The sequence below is a fragment of the Anolis carolinensis genome, chromosome 2 (assembly GCF_035594765.1).
Source record: "Anolis carolinensis isolate JA03-04 chromosome 2, rAnoCar3.1.pri, whole genome shotgun sequence".
Lineage (NCBI taxonomy): Eukaryota > Metazoa > Chordata > Lepidosauria > Squamata > Dactyloidae > Anolis > Anolis carolinensis.
This window is the reverse complement of record NC_085842.1, coordinates 82,949,157-82,973,092: the sequence shown is the minus strand read 5'-3', so window position 1 is coordinate 82,973,092 and position 23,936 is coordinate 82,949,157. Positions and strand designations below refer to the sequence as shown.

General features: G+C 41.4%; 1 protein-coding gene across 2 annotated transcripts in view; it reads right to left on the bottom strand.

Annotated features, from left to right (window-relative positions):
• Positions 1 to 23,936, bottom strand: part of cacna2d2 (calcium voltage-gated channel auxiliary subunit alpha2delta 2) — an 839,819-nt gene that overhangs the window by 606,896 nt on the left and 208,987 nt on the right. For both annotated transcript variants that reach the window (XM_008105051.3, XM_008105052.3), the window contains exon 3: positions 23,719 to 23,835. In XM_008105051.3, the coding sequence (XP_008103258.2) occupies positions 23,719 to 23,835 (117 nt within the window). The remainder of the gene's footprint in view (positions 1 to 23,718; positions 23,836 to 23,936) is intronic.

Here is a 23,936-nt window from a genome sequence, read left to right as displayed (position 1 = left end):
TCTGTCTGTCTGTCTGTCTGTCTGTCTGTCTATCTATCTATCTATCTATCTATCTATCTATCTATCCCCACTTTTGTTTTAAAAAGTCAAATATTGGGAGGTTTGCCAGATTCATGGAGAGTCCTGGGCTACATTAGGCCCAGAAGAAAGAAAGCCAAAATTCTATTTTAAAAAGTGAGATCAAAATGTGAAATTGCTCCAAGACCGCTTGGAGCATGCGGGGATCTCTGAGTCAGATGGGAAAAAGCATAGTTATTACAACAGGATTGGGAGCCCATGGAGTCTACAGGTCACATTTTTTTCACTTCTGTAATAAGATAAGATAAGCAGCCACCTAAGTCATAGCCACAGGTTTTGTTGCCAACATGAAGACCAAGTTAAAATAGACATTGGTTTCTTTTATTGGCAAAGGGCTTTGCAAACTAAGTCATGTAAGCTGCCAAAAACTCCTCATAACTACATTATTTATGTATTTCACATAATTGGATCTTGCCCTTCTCACTGTGTAAGGGGACTCAGGGTGGCCTTACAGCAGGCAAAAATTCATATAAATACATATAAATTTAAAAATAAACAAATACAATTAAAACAATACAATTATACATTAATTATTAAAAACATCAGTCAATATCACATAATCCAGATCGTAGTCCAAGGCCTGTCCAACTGTCAGTTCCATTTGTCCATTGGAGACTAATCTGTAACAAACAATCATGACTACTTAGAAGAGCACTGTTGGCTGATACTATGCTAATACAATGAGCCTACTAGCCAAAACTGCTTAGGCTTAACATGTTGTGAAATATGTCTTTAGCTGTGTCTGCATTCAGATTTTTTTGACCCATTTCCCCCATGTGACTTTAAGATGCCCCATCTACTCAGCAGTTCTGTTACCTTGAACACCTCAGAAAACAAGCAAGCCCAAGTTCTCATTAAGGGCATTTGGCAGTCGTCTCTCATTCCTGAGATCAAACATTGATTTGACATTAAAGACTCTTTTGCTATTTTTCTGATATCAGTTGAGACAGGCCTTTGGGTGATATGGAAGCCATGAGAGCTGAATTGTTACAGTTAAAAGACATCGAAATGGAGACTGAAATCTCTCAACACAACTGGTATAAGAGAAGCCGTCACAAGTACCATGACACCATCTTGGCTGCTTCAGGCAAAGAAACTGATAGGATATTGGAGGGGGTATTTACTTGCTTGCTGACTCATGGTGACCACCTTAATTTCATGGGGTTTTCTTAGGAAAGGAATATTCAGATGTGATTATGCCAGTTTCTTACTTTAAAACGTAGCCCACAGCACCTAGAATTCAGGCACCGTGGACCCAGAGAAGCAAAGAGGGAACCCACCCCTCCCCAAAATCCCCCTAAAACCTCTAACATAACATAAACACTTATTTGGCTGCCATCATGCCTTTCGGCATGCTTTTGGAACTACTAATGTAACACTAAGAGACCAGGGTGGGTGGGTGGCGTCTCTTAGCGCTACATTGGTATATCCCAAAAAGTATGCCATGTGACAGATTACTGTCTGGAAGTGGCCCCAATCAGTTTACCAGCTGTTAGGAAGTATGGGAGCTGAAGTTCAAAACATCTAGAGGAGCAGAGTTTGAGAAACACTGGTCTAGACTAACCTTTTCAGATTCTCTCTCTATGCTACTTTGAGGAGCAAAATGTGGCACATATAGTTGTTCCCCTTATGTAAGAAGAAGTCCAGCAAGCATATACATTGCCCAAGGGAAGGTGAGAGCAACAGAGCTAGATCAGTTGCTTCGTCTGAAGCATATGCTGATATATGTGTAGTTGCTCCATCTCCTAAGACCTACAATAGAATTGGAGGTAATGAGGGATCTGGCTTTATAATGAATCAGAGGTGTCAAACAGGTAAGTATGGTATGTGGGGAATAATTCAATGCATTGAGTTTTGTTCCTCCACAATCTGCTATGGCCCCTTCTACACTGCCATATAATCCAGGTAACATGGCATTTCTACCATGAGTCTGTACTATCCTCCCCTGAACATAATTTTAGTTTAAGCAATGTTTGGACTTAATTTTCTCTACTGAGATTATGGTAGATTTGCAGTGGAAAAACATTCTGAAGGGGCAAGCTCCAAAAATAACACTTCACTTTGAGGCTACTAAGAACTGGGTTTTGTTCCTTCTGCTATTTTATGGAACCACCAGGAGAGGTTCTTCAGAGTTCTGCAGTCCGGTGAAAATAAGTATGTCTATCAAATTCAAATCTCTCTCAATCCTTTTCATTCAAATCCAAGAAAGCCATTTTGATACTAAACCAGTCATCTGGTATCAGTAATGAACTGGACAGCAAACTATACAAATTGACACAATCCAGCCAAGAGAGGTGCTTCTTGGCATCTTAAAGGAAGGATCATGGGATGGAGATTCAGCTTTTATTTAATGGTATTGCATATTCCTGAAGAAAGAGATTCACTGTTTGGCTGTACTTCTATCCTCCCTGAGTCTGGATCCAAAATACAGTATATCGACTATCTGAAGGACTATCAATTTTTGTATGAGTCTGTCTAAACTCTGAAATTGTCAAAAGAAACATTTCCGGACATCTCGTTATTTTCATGTGCACATTTAATTGAAGGTTTTCCTAGTACCTGTTTCTGCTCAGAGAGTTCCTTCCTAGGAAAAGAAGACTGCCTTCTTTTTATATATCTTATATATCTATTTAAATTATATCCCACTCTTATCCCAAAATGGAGCCCAAGGGTATAACAGAGTATAAGACACTAGAAGCCTGCACTGGTAGTTATAGAGCTGCGGCCGAGGAAAAGATATGGAATTCTTTTTCAACTGTTCACGTTTCTAAACAGTTGGACATTATTATACATTCCCTAAGCAAAAAGAGAATTTGTTCACTCCCTTGGCCAAGGAAAAGGAGTAGGTAACAGTCTAATAGGATTGTGCATTTTGGCTGAACCACAATCCGTTTCTGAAATCCAAATTTCGGCAGACCTGTGGGAGGGCTTCACAGGCTTCCCTTCCTGTCATTTTTAGGGCTATGGGAATGAAAATGGCCACATTTGAAGGACACTGTTAGCCCACCAAGTTTCATAATGTTTGGATCATTCCCTGATTTTTTGGAATTTTGTTGGCTTGGCAAAGGTTCCACAGAAGCCCATTATTATTATTATTATTATTATTATTATTATTATTATTATTATTATTATTATGCAACAGCCAAATTATTATTATTAAATGAAATTAAGAAGGCAGAGAGATTGCAAAGGCTAGGACTGGTAGAAAAAGGCTGGTAGAACTTGGGTTGTTGGTGTTTTGCTGGTCCAATTCCTATGAATAGTACAAATGATGATAGCAAATACTCTTTTATGTTCTGACTAGCTGTGCCTGGCCACACGTTGCTGTGGCTTATGGGAATCATTTTTGGCCAGGTGGAATAACAGTGAATAGCCTTGCAGCCTGAAAGCCTGGCTTTTTTCTTCTTTTGGGAATCCTTGTTTGGTGAGCTGGAATGCAACAGAATAGGCCTGCTGCTTGGAAGGCTGGGTACTTGCGTTCTAGGGGAATGTTTTTTTGGGCTGCTAGAATTGCAATGAATAGCCTCACTACTTCAAACCCTGACTGCTTACTACCTAGGGGAATCTTTGGTTGGTCAAGTGGTATTCGCTGCTTCAGAGCCTGGCCACCATCTACCAAGGTTAATCCTTTGTTGGTCTGGTTGAATTGCACTGAATAGCCTTGCAGTTTCAATGCCTGGCTGTGTTATAGCTAGGGGAATCCTTGTTTGGCGAGCTGGAGTAGCACCCTCAATCAGAGAGCTACTTTGAAGCCTGGCTACTTGCTTTGTAGGGGAATCATTGTTTGACCAGCTTGAACTGCACTGAATAGTCTTGCTGCTTGTAAGTCTGACTGCCTTCTACCTTGTGGAATCCTTGGTTAGCCAGGTTGAATAGCAATTAATAGTCTCCGTGCGGCAAGTATGAATGCTGCAATTAGACACCTTGATTAGCATTTAATGGCCTTGCAGCTTCAAACCCTGGATACTTCCTCCCTGGGGGAATCCTTTGTTGGGAGGTGTTAGCTGGCCCTGTTTTTTTCCTGTCTGGAATTTCCCTGTTTTCGGAGTGTTGTTCTTTATTTACTGTCCTGATTTTAGAGATTATATTGTTCTGTATTATTATACCACAGTAATTATTATATATTATATTTATAATATATTATCTGCTTAGAACAGGATTATATGAGGTCTCTTCTACACAGCTGTATAAAATCCACACTGAACTGGGTTATACTGTAGATTATGTGCCTTGGCATTCTGGGTTATATAGCTGTGTGGGAGGGACTTAAATCTACACTTCCATATAATCCAATTCAAATCAGATAATCTGTATTTTATAGGCAGTGTGGATGAGACCTAAGTGCACTCTGCCTGTGCCCTGGGCGCCATTTTGGCTGAGGGGATTGCTAGGATACAAAGTGGGTGGGACCTACTTTTCTGAGCCATTTCTAAAGGGGGAAAACATCTCTTTCTCGTCCACTAATTTGGGCTTTATTTTTCTAGGTTTTTTGTTTGAAAGACATAGACTGGATGACATGTCTTTTGTGGCCAAATTGGATGTGATTTGGTTCAGTGGTTTTGTTGTTTACTCCATAGTAAAATGGCACATCACATTTTTATATATATATAGATGGAGGTTAGAGTTAGAGAGAGACAATGGGTTCTATTGGCTTGGCAAAGCTTCCACGGAAGCCCACTAGTTCTATTATTATAGGCAACTGTCAAGAGTCAGACGCCAGTTAACATACAAACAGAGTTTATTCCGAAGATAAGCCAGAAATAACATAAACACAGGAAATATCCTTGAAACACTTCACTTTTCAGTGTTTCGAGAGTAGATTGGACAATAATAACTCAAAAATGAGCCACGCTAATTTCCCATGCTGGCATTCAATAAAAAACTAAATAACGCTTCAATTCAGCTTTGGAAAACAAATAGAGTTAATTGCTGGAAAATAAACAAACTAGAAAAGCAATAAAGCTGCTTCCACGGTGCAGATAAGCCGAAAGCCTCAAAGGGTTGATGAATAGCCGTCGTCAGAGGAATCCAAGGTCAGGTCAGGAGGCAGCAGAAATTCCGAAAGACAAACCAATAGTCAGAAGCCGGGAGTAGCCGTCAGTCAGAGGGTGTAGACAGAAACCATCCTCCCTTCTCCAAGCATCCCAATTGGGATCAGCTCCTGCAGAAACCCCAGGTTCAGAAGTATCCATAGGCCCCAAATCCCCAGACATCTCCGGTGGCTGTGCCCATTCAGTGCCCGCTTCCCCAGCCACCACCTGTTCCTCAGCATCCATCTCCCCATCTGAATCTTCCTCAGAAGATCTCCCATATAGCTAAGTCGCTTCCTGCGCAACTCCTCCAGTGAACCCTCATCACGAGGGTTTTTTCTTCCTCTTCGAATTCCATCACCATCAACCATAATCCCCGAAGGCGCAGTCACAACACTATCCCTCCCCGCAAAGGCCCCACCCACTGGAATTAATGTGGGATCCGAGACCTCTGTAATTACTGAGGGCCTGTTACATGATGTGTCCAGTTTCAGTAAAGACCGGTGAAACACCGGATGAACCTTCAGCGTGGAAGGCAATCGCAATCGAAACGCCACAGGAGAGACCTTAGTAACAATGGGGAAAGGACCTAAGTACCGAGCCCCAAATTTCCCCGCATGCGTCCTGATATGCTTAGCAGACAACCACACCATGTCCCCTTCTTTCAATTCCACTCCAGGCTGACGATGTTTGTCAGCTTGTGACTTTTGCGTTGCTTTAGCTTCCATCAGAAGCTTCCTCGCAACGTCTTGCAAGGCCTTGAGTTCTCTGGAACGATACACTGGATCCGGCGACACAGTATTTTGCGCAGGCACTACTACTCCACTTGGATGGCAACCATACATGATTTCAAAAGGCGAGTATTGGCTAGCGCTATGTGTCGCCACGTTATACGCAAACTCTGCCACGCAAACCCATTGAACCCAATCCCCAGCTTGCTGCAAACAAAAACAGCGCAGATACTGTTCTAACAGACCGTTCACCCGTTCAGACTGCCCATCAGTCTGCGGATGGAATGCAGTAGAGACGTTCAGTTTAGTTCCAAGCTGCGCATGGAACTGTTTCCAAAATTGTGAAACAAACTGCGGCGCTCTGTCCGAAACAATAACCTCTGGAGCCCCGTGCAGACGAAAAATAGGGCGCACAAATAATTTGGCCAACATTGTAACCGCCGGTACTTTAGAGCATGGGATAAAATGAGCCATCTTGGAAAACAAATCAACCACCACCCAAATACAAGTGTAGCCACCCACCCTAGGCAAATCAGTAATGAAGTCCATGGAAATAATCTGCCAGGGCTTTTCAGGGACTGGCAGAGGCGACAATAGACCACAGGGCCTACCTACTGGATGTTTACACTGTAGACAAATAGCACAGCTATTGCAGTATTTTAAAATATCCTGCCTCATCTTGGGCCACCAATAATGACGAGTAATGGCTTGCACAGTCTTAAACCTGCCAAAATGTCCCGCAGTTGGCTCATCATGATATGCTTGTATGATTTCCAAGCGTAGTTTACCAGGCGGCACGAAAATCTGCCCATTACGTGATAACACCCCGTCCACATCCTGTAAATTAGGCAGTATAGTTCTCATATCCTGAGAGAGCAATATCAACTGCTCTTGTGTCCACCTATCCTCTTTTTGAGAAGACAACACCCGTTCATGAAGATCCTGCCTGTCCTGTACCACATTTAACACTGAAACAGGTAAAATGGTTTGTTCAAGAAGGATTTCAGCAGTTTTGAACTCAGGCTTCCTAGATAAAGCATCAGCCCTCAAGTTCTGCTTCCCCTCTACAAATTGTACCCTGAAGTCGAACCTGGAAAAGAACAATGCCCACCTAATTTGTCTCTGATTCAGTTTCCTTGCAGTTTGCAAATGTTCCAAGTTTTTATGGTCAGATAGGACCACTATCTGATGTTTTGCCCCCTCCAACCAATGCCTCCAAACTTCGAAGGCCACCTTGATTGCTAGCAACTCTTTCTCCCAAATCGTATAATTTTGTTCAAACGCAGTGAGTTGTCTAGAATAGAAACCACAAGGTCTTAATCTACCAGACGGGTCCTTCTGCGAGAGTACTGCTCCCAGAGCATAATTAGAAGCATCTGCCTCAACAATGAATGGTTGGTTCACATTTGGATGTACTAAAATGTTCCCATTCTGAAAATTACATTTCAGTTGTTCAAAAGCCTTCTTGGCCTCCATAGTCCATTCGAACGGACGCTTCTTTTGCAGGAGTTGGGTTAACGGCACTGTCAATTGTGCAAAGTGCGGAATAAACTCCCTATAGTAGTTGGCAAAACCCAAAAACCTTTGTACATCCTTCTTGGATGTTAATTCTTGCCAGGTATTGACAGCGTCCACTTTTCTCGGGTCCATTTTCAGTTCCCTCCCAGATATAACATGTCCCAAAAACTCCACCTCAGACACATGGAAAACACACTTGGAGGCCTTAGCAAATAACCCATTTGCCCTGAGCCTGGACAACACTTGACGCACATGTTCCCCATGTTCACGAGCGTCTTTCGAAAAAATCAATATATCATCCAAGTAAATCACCACAAATTTGTCTAAAAGGTCCCGGAACACATCATTAATAAATCTTTGAAATACCGCTGGAGCATTACAGAGCCCAAACGGCATTACTAAATTTTCGTAAGCGCCAAAACAGGTGTTAAACGCTGTCTTCCATTCGTCCCCTTCCTTTATACGCACCAAATTATAAGCCCCACGCAGATCTAACTTCGTAAAGATGGAAGCTCCCTGAACCCGAGACAACAACTCAGGGATTAGAGGCAAAGGGTACCTGTCCCGAACAGTGTACTTGTTTAGCACACGATAGTCGCACACCAGTCTCAAGTCGCCTGTCTTTTTTGCCACAAAAAAGACTGGAGCGGCCGTAGGCGAATTAGAAGGTCTAATGAAACCCTTCTGCAAGTTCTCATCTAAGTATTCTCTTAAAGCCTGTACAGTAAGCGCATACAACCTGCCTGCAGGCAACTTAGCACCTTCCACCAATTTGATCGCACAATCATAAGGCCTATGTGGTGGTAATTTATCCGCTTCCTTTTGGCAGAACACATCCCAGAAGTCCTGATAACAAGATGGAACTCCCTCCATATCCCCACTAACTTCATTTAGTTTTAAACACACCGGCGGGTCCAAACTGATAGTTCTGCGTACCCAATCCACCTGAGGATTGACCTGTGCCAACCAGTCCATGCCTAAAATGACATCATATCTAGGTAGTGCAGTGACATCAAAAGTTAACATCCCCTTCTGCCCTTGCACTTGCCAGGTTACACCCGCTGTTTCTTGATCCACCATCCCGGAATGTAACAACCTTCCATCAGCACCCTCCACCCAAGCTGTGACTTTCTTCTTCACAATTGGAATTTTATTCTTCTCCGCAAAGCTTTGGTCTACGTACGAAACTGTAGCCCCTGAATCCAAAAATGCCTGGGTACTAACTGGTCTCTGACCCATTACACACAATTGTATGGCCACAAACACATGCTTATTCCCCCTAGGCAATTGCATCATAGGCCCTAATGCGCTGGATTCATGGCGCATTAGGGCTGCCCTTTTCCCGGCAGCTGAGATGGTTTTAGAGTGCAACCATGAGCAAAATGCCCCCCATTTCCACAGTACAAACACAACCTTAATCGTCTGCGTCTGTCTTTCTCCTCTTGGGACAATTTGCGTTGCATCCCAAGCTGCATGGGTTCTTCTCCAGAGTTCACCGAGGCACTAGCATGATACTCCACTACTGGAGTCCCACGAGTTTTCTTTCTGAACTCCATTCGAGCCTCTATCCTACAAACTTTGGTTACCAGCTCATCCCAATTTTGAGCTGGTTCCACACGAGACAGCTCATCCTGTAAACATTCATTCAACCCAGCAGTAAAAACCAACATAAAAGCATGTTCTCCCCAGTCCAGTTGATGCTTAAGCAAATTAAACTTATTCAAATAATCAATTAAAGACCCTTTACCCTGCTTTAACCGATATAAAGCCCAACCTGCATTTTCCTTTTGTAAAGGATCTCCAAACGTCTCATTAAGAGCTGCCTTAAAGTCCACCAAATTATTCTTAATTGGGCTATTGCCCCTAATTACATTGACTGCCCAACGCCCCGCTGGCCCAGTTAATAAACTTAAAATAAATGCAACTTTGTTAGTGTCTGTAGGAAACGAAAGATCAGATATTTGCAAAAAATATAAGTCCACTTGAGCCAAAAAAGTTGGTAGTTTTTCTCTGGTCCCGTCAAAACGTTCAGGCACAATGACCTGTCCTTTAATCTGCTGTGCCCTCTTTAAGGCTACCAATTCCAATTCCAAAGCGGCCAGCCTGTCGTCCAGCCCAGCCATGTTGACTTGGCTCTCTCTGTTGTTGTTGTTGGCGCGTGTGGCAATCTGTCAAGAGTCAGACGCCAGTTAACATACAAACAGAGTTTATTCCGAAGATAAGCCAGAAAATAACATAAACACAGGAAATATCCTTGAAACACTTCACTTTTCAGTGTTTCGAGAGTAGATTGGACAATAATAACTCAAAAATGAGCCACGCTAATTTCCCATGCTGGCATTCAATAAAAAACTAAATAACGCTTCAATTCAGCTTTGGAAAACAAATAGAGTTAATTGCTGGAAAATAAACAAACTAGAAAAGCAATAAAGCTGCTTCCACGGTGCAGATAAGCCGAAAGCCTCAAAGGGATGATGAATAGCTGTCATCAGAGGAATCCAAGGTCAGGTCAGGAGGCAGCAGAAATTCCGAAAGACAAACCAATAGTCAGAAGCCGGGAGTAGCCGTCAGTCAGAGGGTGTAGACAGAAGCCAGGTCAAATTCAATCCAAAGTCCGAAGAGGGTGCAGTCATCCAAAACAGGTCCACGATAAGACACAGCGAGAGCGAAGCTAGGTGATATCAGCAGATTCAAATCATAGTCCAAGTCCAGTCTTCATGGAAACACAGAGATCCCAATGGCGCCTCAGCAACACCTTGCCACACGCAAAGTGCAGTGGCCAAACATTCCCATTTTATTCCCCTTCCTCCTGGGTGACCAAACACTCACACCCAAACACCAGGTGTCCCAAATCTACTCAGAGTCTGAACTCCACACAGCTAGAGCTCGTGGATCTGGAGTACCTAGCAATTCGTAGGAGTCCCAATCATCCTGCCCACACTTAGCCCCATGAACACTTAAAGAACCATCCTCCCTTCTCCAAGCATCCCAATTGGGATCAGCTCCTGCAGAAACCCCAGGTTCAGTAGTATCCATAGGCCCCAAATCCCCAGACATCTCCGGTGGCTGTGCCCATTCAGTGCCCGCTTCCCCAGCCACCACCTGTTCCTCAGCATCCATCTCCCCATCTGAATCTTCCTCAGAAGATCTCCCATATAGCTAAGTCGCTTCCTGCGCAACTCCTCCAGTGAACCCTCATTACGAGGGTTTTTTCTTTCTCTTCGAATTCTATCACCATCAACCATAATCCCCGAAGGCGCAGTCACAACAGCAACAGCCAAATTATTATTAAATGAAATTAAGAAGGCAGAGGCCACAAAGAGAAATATTTATTTATATCATTTATATACTGCTTTTCTCACCCCTAGGAGGACACAAAGCAGTTTAACAACATAGTAAATGGCAAAGATTAAGTGCCTCACAACCATGTAAAAGAAAACATTACAAGTCTAAAATCAATACATATAACAAAAAATTAGCTAATTAAAAATTATATAAATCACCAAACATACCATAAAACATTAAAACATTTAACATTAAGACATTTAAAACATTTAAAACATTGCATCAATCCTATAGTTTCCTATAGCTGCTTACATATTATATCATTCATCAAATGCCTGCTTGCACAGCCAAGTTTTAAGCTGTTTTCTGGGCACCAGAAGGGAGGGGCCAATCTAATCTCGCTGGGGAGGGAGTTCCACAGCCGAGGGGCCACCACCGAGAAGGTCTTGTTTCTTGTCCATACCAATCGTGTTGCAACAGATTCCTTAAAGCGCCAGACCAGACATTAGTAAAAATACAGTTTATTAGTTCACAACCAAAAGAAGCCCAAAAACAAACTCAAAAGGCTCAGAACACTTAATCTTCAGTGTAAAACACAGAATTCCCAGCAAACAACACAAAACCCCAGATTAAACCGGAGTATAATCCAGTTTAAAAACAAACTTTGTAAAACAACAAAGAAGGCACTCTAATTCCCAGAAGGACGTCAGCAGGCAGGAATTGACGACCAGCAGGGGCCCGAAGACATCTGTTGAAGTCACCCAAACACAATGTTGACGTCGTTGAGTCCAATCCAGGTCAGCAATACGAAATCCAGTCCAGGTCATACACAGAGCCAAAACGTAGAATGCAGCACAGAAACTAATGCATAAGATCAACACAAAGCAGTCCAGAGAAAACCCTCACAGTTCCAACCCCCACAGCCATGGATAATCCAGATTAAACTTACGTTCACAGAAGTCTTCCCAAGGAACGTCTTCTCAAACAGCTCACATGAACACACGAACACCCAACAACACTTTGCCAACTGCAAAGGTGATCCATTTCCCAAACCCAGTTTTATTCACAAATCATCCTCAGAACTAGAATCAGCCAACACCCTGCTAGCAGCTGCAGCCTGTTGCCTCAATTCCTCCTCAGAGCTAGAATCAGACAACGCCCCACCAGACCTCCTTTCACCTGAAGCTCCTTGCCGATCCCTTCACCCAGTCCATCTTTTATCCAAACCCATAATTCCCCAAGACCCAGCTGGATCCTCACTGTGCCAACCCTCAAACATGTCGCTACTTGTGGGTTCTCTACAGATGTAATGAATCTCCCGCACCTTAGTCCAGTCCATTACCTCATCCTCTGAACTTGTCATCCCATCCTCCTGATTCTCAACCCCATCATCCCCGTAAAAGCCCTCAAATGTGTCATCATCAGTAGGCTCCATAAGTATTTCCCGGATCCACTTCCTTTGTTGCTCCTCATCGGAGTCTTGCTCACAAGTAGTCTTTCTTCCTCTTCTAGTGCACCTAGTAGTATCACTACTCAAAGACTCCATCACAATAAATTGCACCTGCGAAGGCGGCAGGACTGGCAGCAGGACCTCTGCAGCCAATCTTAATGCTCTAACTGGTTCATAAGGGGAGATATGTTCAGACAGGTACACTGGGCCAGAACCATTTAGAACTTTATAGGCTAAAGCCAACACTTTGAATTGTTCTTGGTAGCAGACTGGCAGCCAGTGGAGTTGTATGCTACTCCAGAGACAACAGAGAGAACTTGTGATAAGATTGCAAAGGAAAGAAATTATTAGCTATTGTTGGTAGGCTGAGGTAGGTAGGTTTTTCTGAGAATGAGGCTTTGATATTTGCTGGAATTCTTACAATATTGACAATAATCTAAAAGTACTTTCTGAAAGAGAGGAGGGAAGAGAGAGAAGAGAAGAAGCTAAAGGCTTTGGTAAAGGCTAAAGGGTGACTCAAAACTCAGAGCCAAGAAAAACACACCCACCCACAAGTCCCCAAATGCTGTGTACCCAGCCACCTGTACTTTCCAACTCCCAGTCCCTAAATAAAAAAAAGGAAAATCAAAAAATTAAATTAAATTCAATGAGCCAAGTCAAAAGCTAAAGCTGAGTGTGAACAAGAAGCAAGGCAATTTGGCTGCAGTGATCAAAGCACCTCTCTCTAGAGCCAGGATGCAACTGAGCAATGGAGGCACTTGCCCTATTAAATAGAAACAGCTTATGTAAGACTTCTATTCTGATTGGCCCACAGGAAACCCTGTGCGAGCACGTGGCAGCCTCTCCTCACACCATGTGATCCTGAATAGATCAAAAGGTAGCTGTAACCAGCAGCCATGTGGTTCATTTTGGTTGAAAAAAACATGGCGGCAGAGCCCTTGCCATTACAGGCATCTGAATAAGGTGAAGAAGTCAAAGGTAAACATCCAAAGTGAATCTATGCACAAGCCTACTTTGTAGACCTAGGTCCCAATGTTTTGTGCCTGGATGCCTCTAGGAGCTCCACAGACTATCAAAAATATTTTTTAAATGAAGCGTTGTAATCCAGGAATGATCAGAATTCAATTTCTTGATTTGAAAAGCAGAGGTTTTTTTAATGTTAGATAGTTCAGGTTGGAGAGCTGTAACATGTATATGGTTAATCACAAGAAATTCACCTATTTTGGCCAAAAAACAGGTTGACAGGAAGGTCAAGGAGGGGGATTGAGGGCTGTCCATTTTGGGGTACATATAATTCCAAGCATATACTATGACCACCAGCAGTCTATGAATTGGTTTTATTTTGTGTTATTTATATCCCACTGTTCTTACAATTTGTGCAACAAAGCAGCACATTAGAATTATATTTTTCCAATATTCAATCTTATACTTATGAATGATAAGGAAATGCAATTTTCCATTTGGTTAATTTTTTAAATTTTCCTTCCCCAATTCACATCACCTCAGACTGGGTAAAAAGGGATGTATTCAGGGAAGTATCACCCCATCTGCCAACTTTAGAAACTTTAAAATAAGAAAAGGTAGCATATAGCTGTCCAAATTTTGCTGAGCTTCTATTCATATCATTGTTGTGCAACATAGGCAATAATGAAAGTTCATGAGCACTGAAATCCGGCAACAACCAGATGGCTGTAAGTTGCTCACCCTGGTTTTAAAAACTACACTACCCACAGAGCCATAGCAATCTCCATACTTTCTTTCTTTCATACATTGATTTGATTCTTCTGTGGGTAGTGGAAAACCAATTTCTGCAGCACGTAGTTATGGATTTACCCAAACCAACCTTTATGTGAGGTACATGATTTAACACAATTAGCTAGATGAAAACACAATTTGAGCCATAACACTACAATTATAGGGGAAACATATATGACCTGCAAGGACGCTGCCATTTTTAGGACTCATAAAACCTAACGTGGATAATCCTTCACAGAGCATGAAGCTGCTTATGAAAGTTTGAAAAGCAAAGTAGGCTGGGCTTCTGCCAAGCCTACCCTGGGGAAGAAAGGAAAACACACAAGCTAATCTCTATGAAAGTGCACGAAACTCTAAATCTCTTTAGCGTTATTAGAAGGCTGGTTACACTACTCAGCGAAAGGGCCCAACACAGCTTTGATAGACTTGTTACAAACATCTGATTGCCCCTGATTAGATTAGACAATAAACTCCCATTTTGTTGTTTGCATTGTTCAACTCTCGCTCTGCAATCTGTAAATTAGAATTCCAGACCTCAGAGATTGGATTCAAATTGGATTACTGGATCTGGTCCAGCTTGAGATGGAGCGGTGTTTGGGGGGGGGGGGGGGCGGAGAGTTCAGAGAAGATGGAGGAAAGCATGCAACTGCACACATATCCACACACTCGGGCACACATATGCTAGCAAAATAATTAAATAACCACACTGAGACAACACGCCAGAATTTGATTAGGAGCAAATTAAAAATATAATTAAAATGAAAACAACTAACCAGCAATTAAGGAATAAGTGGGGGAAAGGGGATGAATTGTCACTATTAATTAACAAAGCAGGGAGATTATACCTTTAAATGTTTTTCTTCAATTTAGACTGTGTGGGTTTTCAAGACAAGTGCTCAGCAGAAGAGACTAATTTCCATTTCTATTGTTGGGTGGGCTTATGTTCTGCATTCTGGAGACGGCACGCACGCTCACACACACTCACACACACACACAGACAGCGTCAACAGAATCTCTTGTCTCTAAGTTCCATGAGAAATGCACCAAGAAGAAACAATTATTTTTTTCCTCTTCTACATCTGAATAGAGAGAAGAAATCAGACATACAGTCTATACCAGAGTTCCAGAAGCTTGAGTTTTCTCCCAAGCCACTCTGTTACCAACTGCCTCTTAGAAAAGTCATATGATCTATCTGTGTCTCTGTTTCCAATTTCTTCCTCATTTTTACCTATTCAGATGTTGTCTGCTGCCTCTGATAATCTTCCATGTATAAAACTTAGTTGGAGCTTCGAGAGGCATCTGGTACAAATTGAATATGAAATGTATTTTTTTTTTGCTTTTTCTATCCTGCCCTTACTCAAAGGGATTCAGAGCAGTTGACCTCTTCTGTTCTTATAAACAACCCTGTAAGTTCAGTTAGGCAGAGATCAGTTCAGCAGAAATCAAAGGTCAGTTAGGCAGAGACCAAAGGAGTAATGAAAAGTCATCCACTCAGCTGCACTGGACAAATGGGAATTCAACCAGGCTGCTCTGAGACCAGTAGCCTGACATTCTTGGCTACTAACTACTCAGCTAGACTGGTTCACTCATTTTAGATAGTTGTTTCCCATTCTTCTAAAATAATAGCATCAGGTTTATTATGGAGCATACAAATGCAGTGCCCATCAAACTGAGGTGGGCAAATCTTGCACTTCTTGACAATGATTTTTTGGTTGTTGTTATTTACAGTCAAGTCAACTATGACTCATGGTGACCCTATGAATAAGAGACCTCAACTGCTGCTAAGGTCTTACAAATTCAGTCACAGCTTCCTTGACTGAGACCTCATCTACACTGACCATTTAAGGTAGATTGAAACTAACAACAAATTCCCACAAGTATGTAAAGACAAAAGCCCTTAATGTGCATCAGTGCTCTGTTATTTGTGTAATCGCCATCCAGGCCTTAAATTGTTTCCAGGATTTCCTATGTAGTTATCTGCACAGCAAAGCCACTTTCTTCAATACTCGTTTGAAATGGCATTAAATGATAAGTGTAGATGGGGATTCAATTGACCCACCTCTGGTATGGTGCCCCTCTTTTCCTATTGTCATTTGCTATACCAAGCATTATCATATGTCCCAATGAGTCACATCGTCTCATGATATGACCAAAGTACTCCTCAATGTAGTCATCTTCACTTCTAATGAGATCAAGGCTTGATTTGCTCTAAGGACCTCATCACATTGAAGTCTCCCCAGATAAATTTGTCAGCCTCCATGGGAAATTGACAGGGCAGCAGGGCATTTCTGGTGCCCTGCTGGTAGCAATGCTTCCCCATCCCACATGGGGATGTGTCGCCGTATGGCTTCCTCCTGCACTGGCCCCGTGATTCCTAATGGAACATAGAGGGTTTAGGATGCTTGAGTCCCAGTTCACTGATGGAGCCTTGCCAGAAGTCAGCCTGTATTATATGATGGACTGCATGGCGTTTTGTCAATTAGCTGTGCTCCAAGCATCCTAGGATGCTTACAGCTCATAGTGTGATAAGGTTGTAAGACCCATTTGTCTTTTTAGCATCCATGGCATCTATTGAATTCTCCTACAGCACCACATTTCAAATAAAGAGGTGGGTTACAATTGGGATTAACAGTAACTTTTATTAGGGTCCTTGTTTCTCCTGTTTTCACCCTCATGTCTGTTCTGCCCCCCCCCCCCGTCTATTATCATTGTATTTTTTTAAAAAAAATCTACAAAAATTGTATTTTTACATATATATTTTTGAAATATTTTCTTCAACTGTTCATTCTCATTTGGCAATTGTCATTTGTGATATTTTTTGCTCCTTCATGAGCCTGACCCTCAAAATGAAACTTACAACCAACACAAGCATTAACCCTTTGTTTATATGAAAAGGGGTCTATCTCTATCAGTTGTGTTGCTTAGAAAATGAAGGAGAACATTACCACAAACTATTGTATTACTTGACATGTCTTCCCATCCCAGGCTCTAAAAACTAATTTCTCCCAATGTTTGGTCCTCCAGGTGTTTGGAACTTGATCTCCAGGCAGCTTGGCCAACTGGGATTCTGGAAGCTGAAATCTCAAACACCTGGAGGACTAAAGCTTGGGAATCATGGCTCTAAACAATTGCATGCTTTTCTTCCTGTCAAGGAGCTGAAGCAGTAATGAAGAGTGCACTTAGTGCATAAGCTTTAAGGAGAATAGGTTTCAACACTGTTATAAAGATGCACCTGCCCTGTGACATCCATTCTGTGTTGACGATACAGGCTTATGCAAGCCACCTGCTGTGATCAAGATTTCTTCTTACTTCACAGAAACAGACAGAACACATTCCAGATTTTGATTCCTAATGGCTGGTTTGATGTAAAATCTATAGCCCACTTCTTGATGGGCTTAGGCTACGTCAATCACACAAAGGCATTTCAGTCACACCAGAGCACAAGCAGCTGCACAAGACTCTGTGGGTCCCAACTTCCTATGTGACCACCCATGCTTTGTCATCACAATGTCTAAAGTCAACTCTGAAACAACAATCTCATGTCCATGCGGCTAGTATTAGGACCTTCTGGGCATAGTGAGGCTTACATCTCCAGAAGGATGCATAGCACAGTACTAAACAACATGATGTTTGGATTGCACTATCATGTTGCTGTTTGTCAAAAAAAAAAGACACATGTTAGAGGAATTCACTATGTGTGATTTCAGCAAGTATATATGAGAACCTTATGTAGGGCTTCATCATAAACGTTATTCAAAGGTATTGCCAGGAATTTCTTAGAAGGATGGAATGTAGAGTCTTGGCGAGAAAGCATTTTTTTCGTTGATTTATCCAGGGAAAATTAATTACAATAAGTCATTTTGTGTATTCTTTTTACTGAGAATCAGTTTACAAAAACAACCCAATGATCTGATGAAATTTCTCCTGAAGTGGCTTTTGGCAGGAAAATCTTCTCTTTGACATTATGTTAAAAACTTGTGCGCCAGCTGCAACCATACATCAAGAAGCCTGGCTTGGCCACAGTGGTCCATGCCTTGGTTACATCTAGATTGGATTACTGCAACACACTCTACGTGGGGCTGCCTTTGAAGACAGCCCAGAAATGGCAACTGGTGCAAAGGTCGGCAGCCAGGTTGTTAACTGGAGCTAGTTATAGGGAGCAGATGACATCTCTACTGAAGCAGCTCCACTGGCTGACAATAAGTTTCCGGACCTAATTCAAAGTGCAGGTTATTACCTATGAAGCCCTAAACGGTTTGGGTCCTGCTTATTTTTGTGATTGTTATCTCCCTCTATGAAATGGCACGAATTATAAGATCTTCCAGGGAGGCCCTTCTCTTGCTCCCAACTCTGTCACAAGCATGATTGGTGGGGACGAGTGAAAGGCCTTTTCGGTGGTAGCCCCCCGGCTCTGGAACTCTCTCCCCAGGGAGATTAGATTAGCCCCCACATTTTCCGTAAAGACTTGAAAACTTGGATGTTCCAATGTGTCTATGAATAACAGTTTAGCTCCCTTACCATGTCTGCCCAGCCCCAATTTATTGTTTTGGTCTTCCTGCACTTTATTTCCAGCCCTGGCCCTATTGTTCTGTGATTTGCACAAACCTCACCCGTCTTTCTCAAATCTGAACATGCCCACTTTTTCCAGTTTTTGGTTGTGATATTGATGGATGTATTTTTATGATGTTTTTACTTTTGTGCTTTTAATTGTTTTAATTATATTGTTTATTTGTTATATGGTTTAATTATGTAACTTTGAATTTCTTGTTTATGTGGGATTGGTCCCCATGTAAGCCACCCCGAGTTCCTTTGGGAAGATGAAGTTGAATAATAAAAATAAAGTTACCTTATTATTATTATTATTATTATTATTATTATTATTATTATTATTATTATACTGGAATGGTTTGGGGAAAATCATTGGGGACTATTTTGACATGCAGCCTCAAGTTGTACAGTTATATAGCCAGATGCCAAAGATGGCAGGGCTTTCATACCTTTTAGAATTGTCTGTAAGAGGTAATAACTGCAGGAATTTTCTCCACAAAAGTTTAGGAGGCCTGCCCTTTTTTTGAATTTGGTCACAAGAAGTATACTACAAGTAAAAAACCTCACTTCCATTTAATTCTACTGACCATATAAATTAGCCCAATTTTGTGCATTTGAGGTTGGCAGGGTGGAAAGGAACATAGAAAAACAATGAAATTCAAGTAGCCCAGACTGCAAGCATCCCACTTGTAAACTGTAGTCTTGCCTGACAGAAGGTAATGGTATAAATGCTTTATATGTCTGCTGTTCCCACTCATTCTTCTCCATCTGATAAGTTAGGTGGCTACAGCTGACACAATGTCATTGAAATGAGGCACAGCATGATTAAATAAGCTACCTTGAGTCACGGTCTATGTAAATAAAAGAAGCAAAAAGTGCTTCTTCCTCACAAACACCCCAAAATATAATCTCACACATTTTTGTACTTCAAAAACAGAGCAGGGTGCTTTTAGGCAATGTCGTTTACCTCTTGGTGAAGTGTGAAATTGCCTCTCAGAGTGCTCAAGTTACGACATCCATTTTGATAGGGAAGCATTTCATGCACTTTCATCTGCTTATTTTGCCACTTTTAGACTGACCACAATACAACTGCCAGACTGGAGAGTTCTACTGCTGGCTATGGAGACTTTAGGGGTGGGTTGGGAGTTCGTCCAAATAAGTCAATTTTCCAAACTGTTGTGTATCAGAATTCTGTTGCGCATCAGATCTCATTGGAAATCAGAAGCAGGCTGCACAGCTTTTGGAATCTTTAACACATTCCCTGTGACTAAGGATCATAGCCACAGACATTACTAATTAGCTGCAGGAAAGCCCAGATATTATTTTATTATAATAATAATTTAAAATATTCAACTCACCCTCTCTACCCAAAGAGACTCTGTATGTTTCCTTTTTTGTAAGCTCCTTTAGGTCCCAAGACAAGTGATGATGATGATTGTTGTTGTTGTGATAGTTAGTATTCTTTCTTAACATAAGATTTTTTTTCAGAATATTGCATTTTCCAAAAAAGCTAATCCACAATATTCTGTTACCAGGCAAAAGAGAAAGAAAAACCAGGTTCAAAGTCGAGTGATTTCTACTGCTGAAGTCCTCATACCAGAGGTCCTGTGACTGAACAGACAGAGCCAGGTGACTCTGTTGAACTCAGCTGCCAAACTGGATTAAGAACAGGGGGGAAATCTGGAAGGGGGCACAAAACACCCATAGCCCTTTTGTTATTTCCCTTTCCTGTACTTTCCAATCACTATGTTTTATACTATTGGACAAGATGAACACTGAGATAAAAACATCAACTTAGACAGCAATTTTTATTCAGGTCACGGTACAGAAATTGCACACTTCAAGGCATAACCTCCAGTAAACTGTGGAATATGCAGCATTCAAAAGGGAAAGAAAATTGTCTGTGGCCAGGCGTATTATGTGAAAAATTAATAGGCATCATCTGTCAAACAAGCTGCTGGTGGTGATCGTTGGGGGGATTATATTCACATGAGCACATCGGCACATATTTAATTCAGAATTCCAACTATACACATGACTTCCTCATGGGTAATTCACAAGCAGTTCATGGAATATGGTCCTATATACACTTACCTGGCAGAAATGCTACTGAACGAACTGAGATTTCCTCCATGTAAACATATAGCATTGAGCAATACTCCACCTTCCTTGATGTATAGCTCAAAGCAAACCATCTTTAAAAGCAGGGTTCTTAAATCTTGGAAAGTTCTGTCACAAAGCGATGGTTTACATATCTGTGATTGTATTACACATCCACCTACCCCTCTTTGCTCATGCTCCACATTTCAATTTGACTCAGCCGCAAGTGACTTCTGACATTTTTTTATAAAAAAATCACGACTGATTAATCACGAAGGAGGCAATGTTTCAGCTAAAAAGAAGGGGGGGGGTGTTAAATCAGTATATCAGGGAGGCAGTGCTATAAAAAGGCATCCAATCAATGCCTTTCGGTTTGTAAAAATAAAAACAAAACAAATCAACACTTAAGCCAGTTGAATTCTTCAATGGCAAACTGAGCAGCACTCTCACTTCCTATTCTCTCATCCCCTGTTCTTAACTAGAATCCGTTGTAAATTGTATGTTAGTAACTTGGGGACTACCTGTATGCTGGTCCTTTAATGGGTGTGTGAAAAAGAAAAATATGACTGATATAGTTTTCCCACTGCTGCATTAATTTAAAAAAGTGGTTCTCAACCTGGGGTCCCCAGATATCTTTGGTCTACAGCTCCCAGAAATCTCAGCCAGTTTACCAGCTGTTAGGATTTCTGGGAGTTGTAGGACAAAAGCATCTGGGGACCCCAGCTTGAGAACCACTGGTCTAGAAGCTATGCATGCAAAGGTTTACACTTCTGTGTTAACTCTTAACAATTACAATTTACTCCTTGAATTCTGGTCAGCTTAAAATTGGGATCAACAACTAGAGCTAAATCCTGATTCTAGGACAAATTACCTGGTCCTCCAGTTGCTGATCCATAGAAAACTAGAGCATGAGGTACCATAAATACCTACCTAACAGATTGCAAAGGGGTAGTACTACCCATTAAGTGGGTGGGTGAGCAAGATAGCACATCCTCAATTTCCCCTACAAAATAGAAGTTGTTAAAGACTAGAGTCGCATACTATGTAAAAGACAATTATTGAATGTTCATCTACAACTGGACAGAGTTGTCCCAAGGTGTCTGGGGAGACATCTATAAAAAGCAATAGCCCTTTGATGTAGCACAGTTCACTTATTACAATGTGGCCCATTTTAGTATGAGATGGTGTCATTTTTGTGTTTTGTAAGGAGCCAAACATATTCTTAGCTTTAAAAAAAGTTTGGTACAGTTATAATGGTAATGTTTATTATTCATATGGGTGGCATGATTCCTTATAAACAGACCCATAAACTGAAAATAGGGTAGCCAGGCATACAAAAAAACAGGAATCCTGCAGCTTTAATAGCTGTACTGAAGAGGGAGTTGTAGCAATGCTATATCATGACTTGCAAGCTAGACTTGCCACAATTCCCTTTCTTCTCTATAATAGTGTTAGGTCTCAGTTCTGTTTGAACACATAACTAAATTTTAATATCAAGAAAGAATTAAGTGAGAAGCATACATGGATCAATTTCACTGCTATCACCAACAGTCAACTTACTGTGCTGTATTTTGTTAAGTCAAATCACTTTACTGGACTTTGAAAATTCCCAGTTACTAATGAATTTTCCTGACTAATGAGTTGTTGTGTGAAAACGCATGTAGGAGTTAAAGGTCCTATAGCATAATCTCATGTTCAGAACTCCCTCCTGCTAAAGTCAGTGAATTTTATTTCTGGGTAAATAGGATTATAGCCTTAACATAGGGGTATGAAAGGCCACATTGTGCAGAAAGGTTGCCTGAATATTTCCATCCCTGGGTTGATTGGTGCTGATTGCATTTTTGCATAATTGCACTTTATCTTAGTAGTTTTGCAGCTCTCAAGAACTTGGTTGATTTCAGTCTGTATTCCAGAACAACTACATTTTTTCCATCTATGTACACTTTCGTTCATTGTATTAGAATTTTATGTATTCAAATTTTGTTAGTGTGATATTGCAATGAACCCATATTAAAAAGCTGAGCTTGGTATTAATTGTTGCTATTTTATCTAAGTATTATGGGTCATTTCAGACATTTTTGCATGGAAAAGGAGCACAGAATACAGCATATTATTAGCATTTCTACTGGCATAACAATAAGACATTATTGGGCATCACATTGAACTCTGAAAATGAACCACGTGTTGTGCAACAGGCCTTGCACCAGACAATTAGGTCATCAGATATATAGTTAAGCTCAAAAAAGCAAAACAGCACATATATAGAAATTCATGTATAAGAGCTCCTTTGCTAAATCTTAGGTCCTCTGTGTGATGATTTCTCATCTGAAAAAGTGAAGAAATCCTTTCAGATACTATAGATTATTACAAAGAGGGTCAGGATCAACTAACAGAGCGGCTTAAACACATTCGCTTGCTTTGGAAGTTATATAGAATTCAGGAGGGAAATGATACAAAATGAGAAAATAGATTGAAAATGTACTCCAAAACCCAAATTAATTGTATTTTTTAATTTGACTCAGATCGCTTTCTGCCCCTCTCATTTGCTACTTGCTCACACATTAATGTTTTGGATTACAGCTCCCCAAATGCGTAGGAATGACCACTTCCCTGAATATACCAGTAAGGAATAGAACCTGAGATCATTTAGTTGTGTCAGTGAGGAGAGACACATTGCTCATGTTGCAAAGTAGATGCCATGAAGATGCCTGATTTTTTTTTTTTTGGTGACAGGAGCGACTTGAGAAACTGCAAGTCGCTTCTGGTGTGAGAGAATTGGCTGTCTGAAGGACGTTGTCCAGGGGACGCCCAGATGTTTTTTGATGTTTTACCATCCCTGTGGGAGGCTTCTCTCATGTCCCCACCTGGAGCTGGAGCTGGCAGAGGGAGCTCCTCTGCGCTCTATCCGGGTTGGATTCGAACTGGCAACCTTCAGGTCAGCAACCCAACCTTCAGGTCAACAGTCCTGCCAGCACAAGACTTTAACTCATTGCGCTACCGGGGCCTTCAACGCCTGAACTGAATTGCTGCTGATACTGCCATCAGCATATCTCAAAATACCATGTTTTCAGCCTTCCAAACATTCTGTGAAGCATACTGTATAAAATAACCACAGTCAGAACATGGGGACTATGTCAATCATTTACATACCAGTTCCATTTTTGCTAATTCTCTGTTCCATTAAACACACTACATAAGTTAATGTTCCACAGAGCGACCTTACCTTTAATGCCCGGACTTTCTTGGCCAACAGGCTCTCGATGTCCCCTGCCACCTTTTCCACTATTTTATCTGGAACATTTTCTCTTACTTCAAACAGGTTCCTCTTCTCATCATAGATCTGTTGAAAGACATTAAAAGCAGAAAAATTGGTGTTTTGGCAAATAGAAACCTCCTAAATGTCTAAGAAAATGTGTGTGTGTGTGTGTGTTTAGGAAAAGA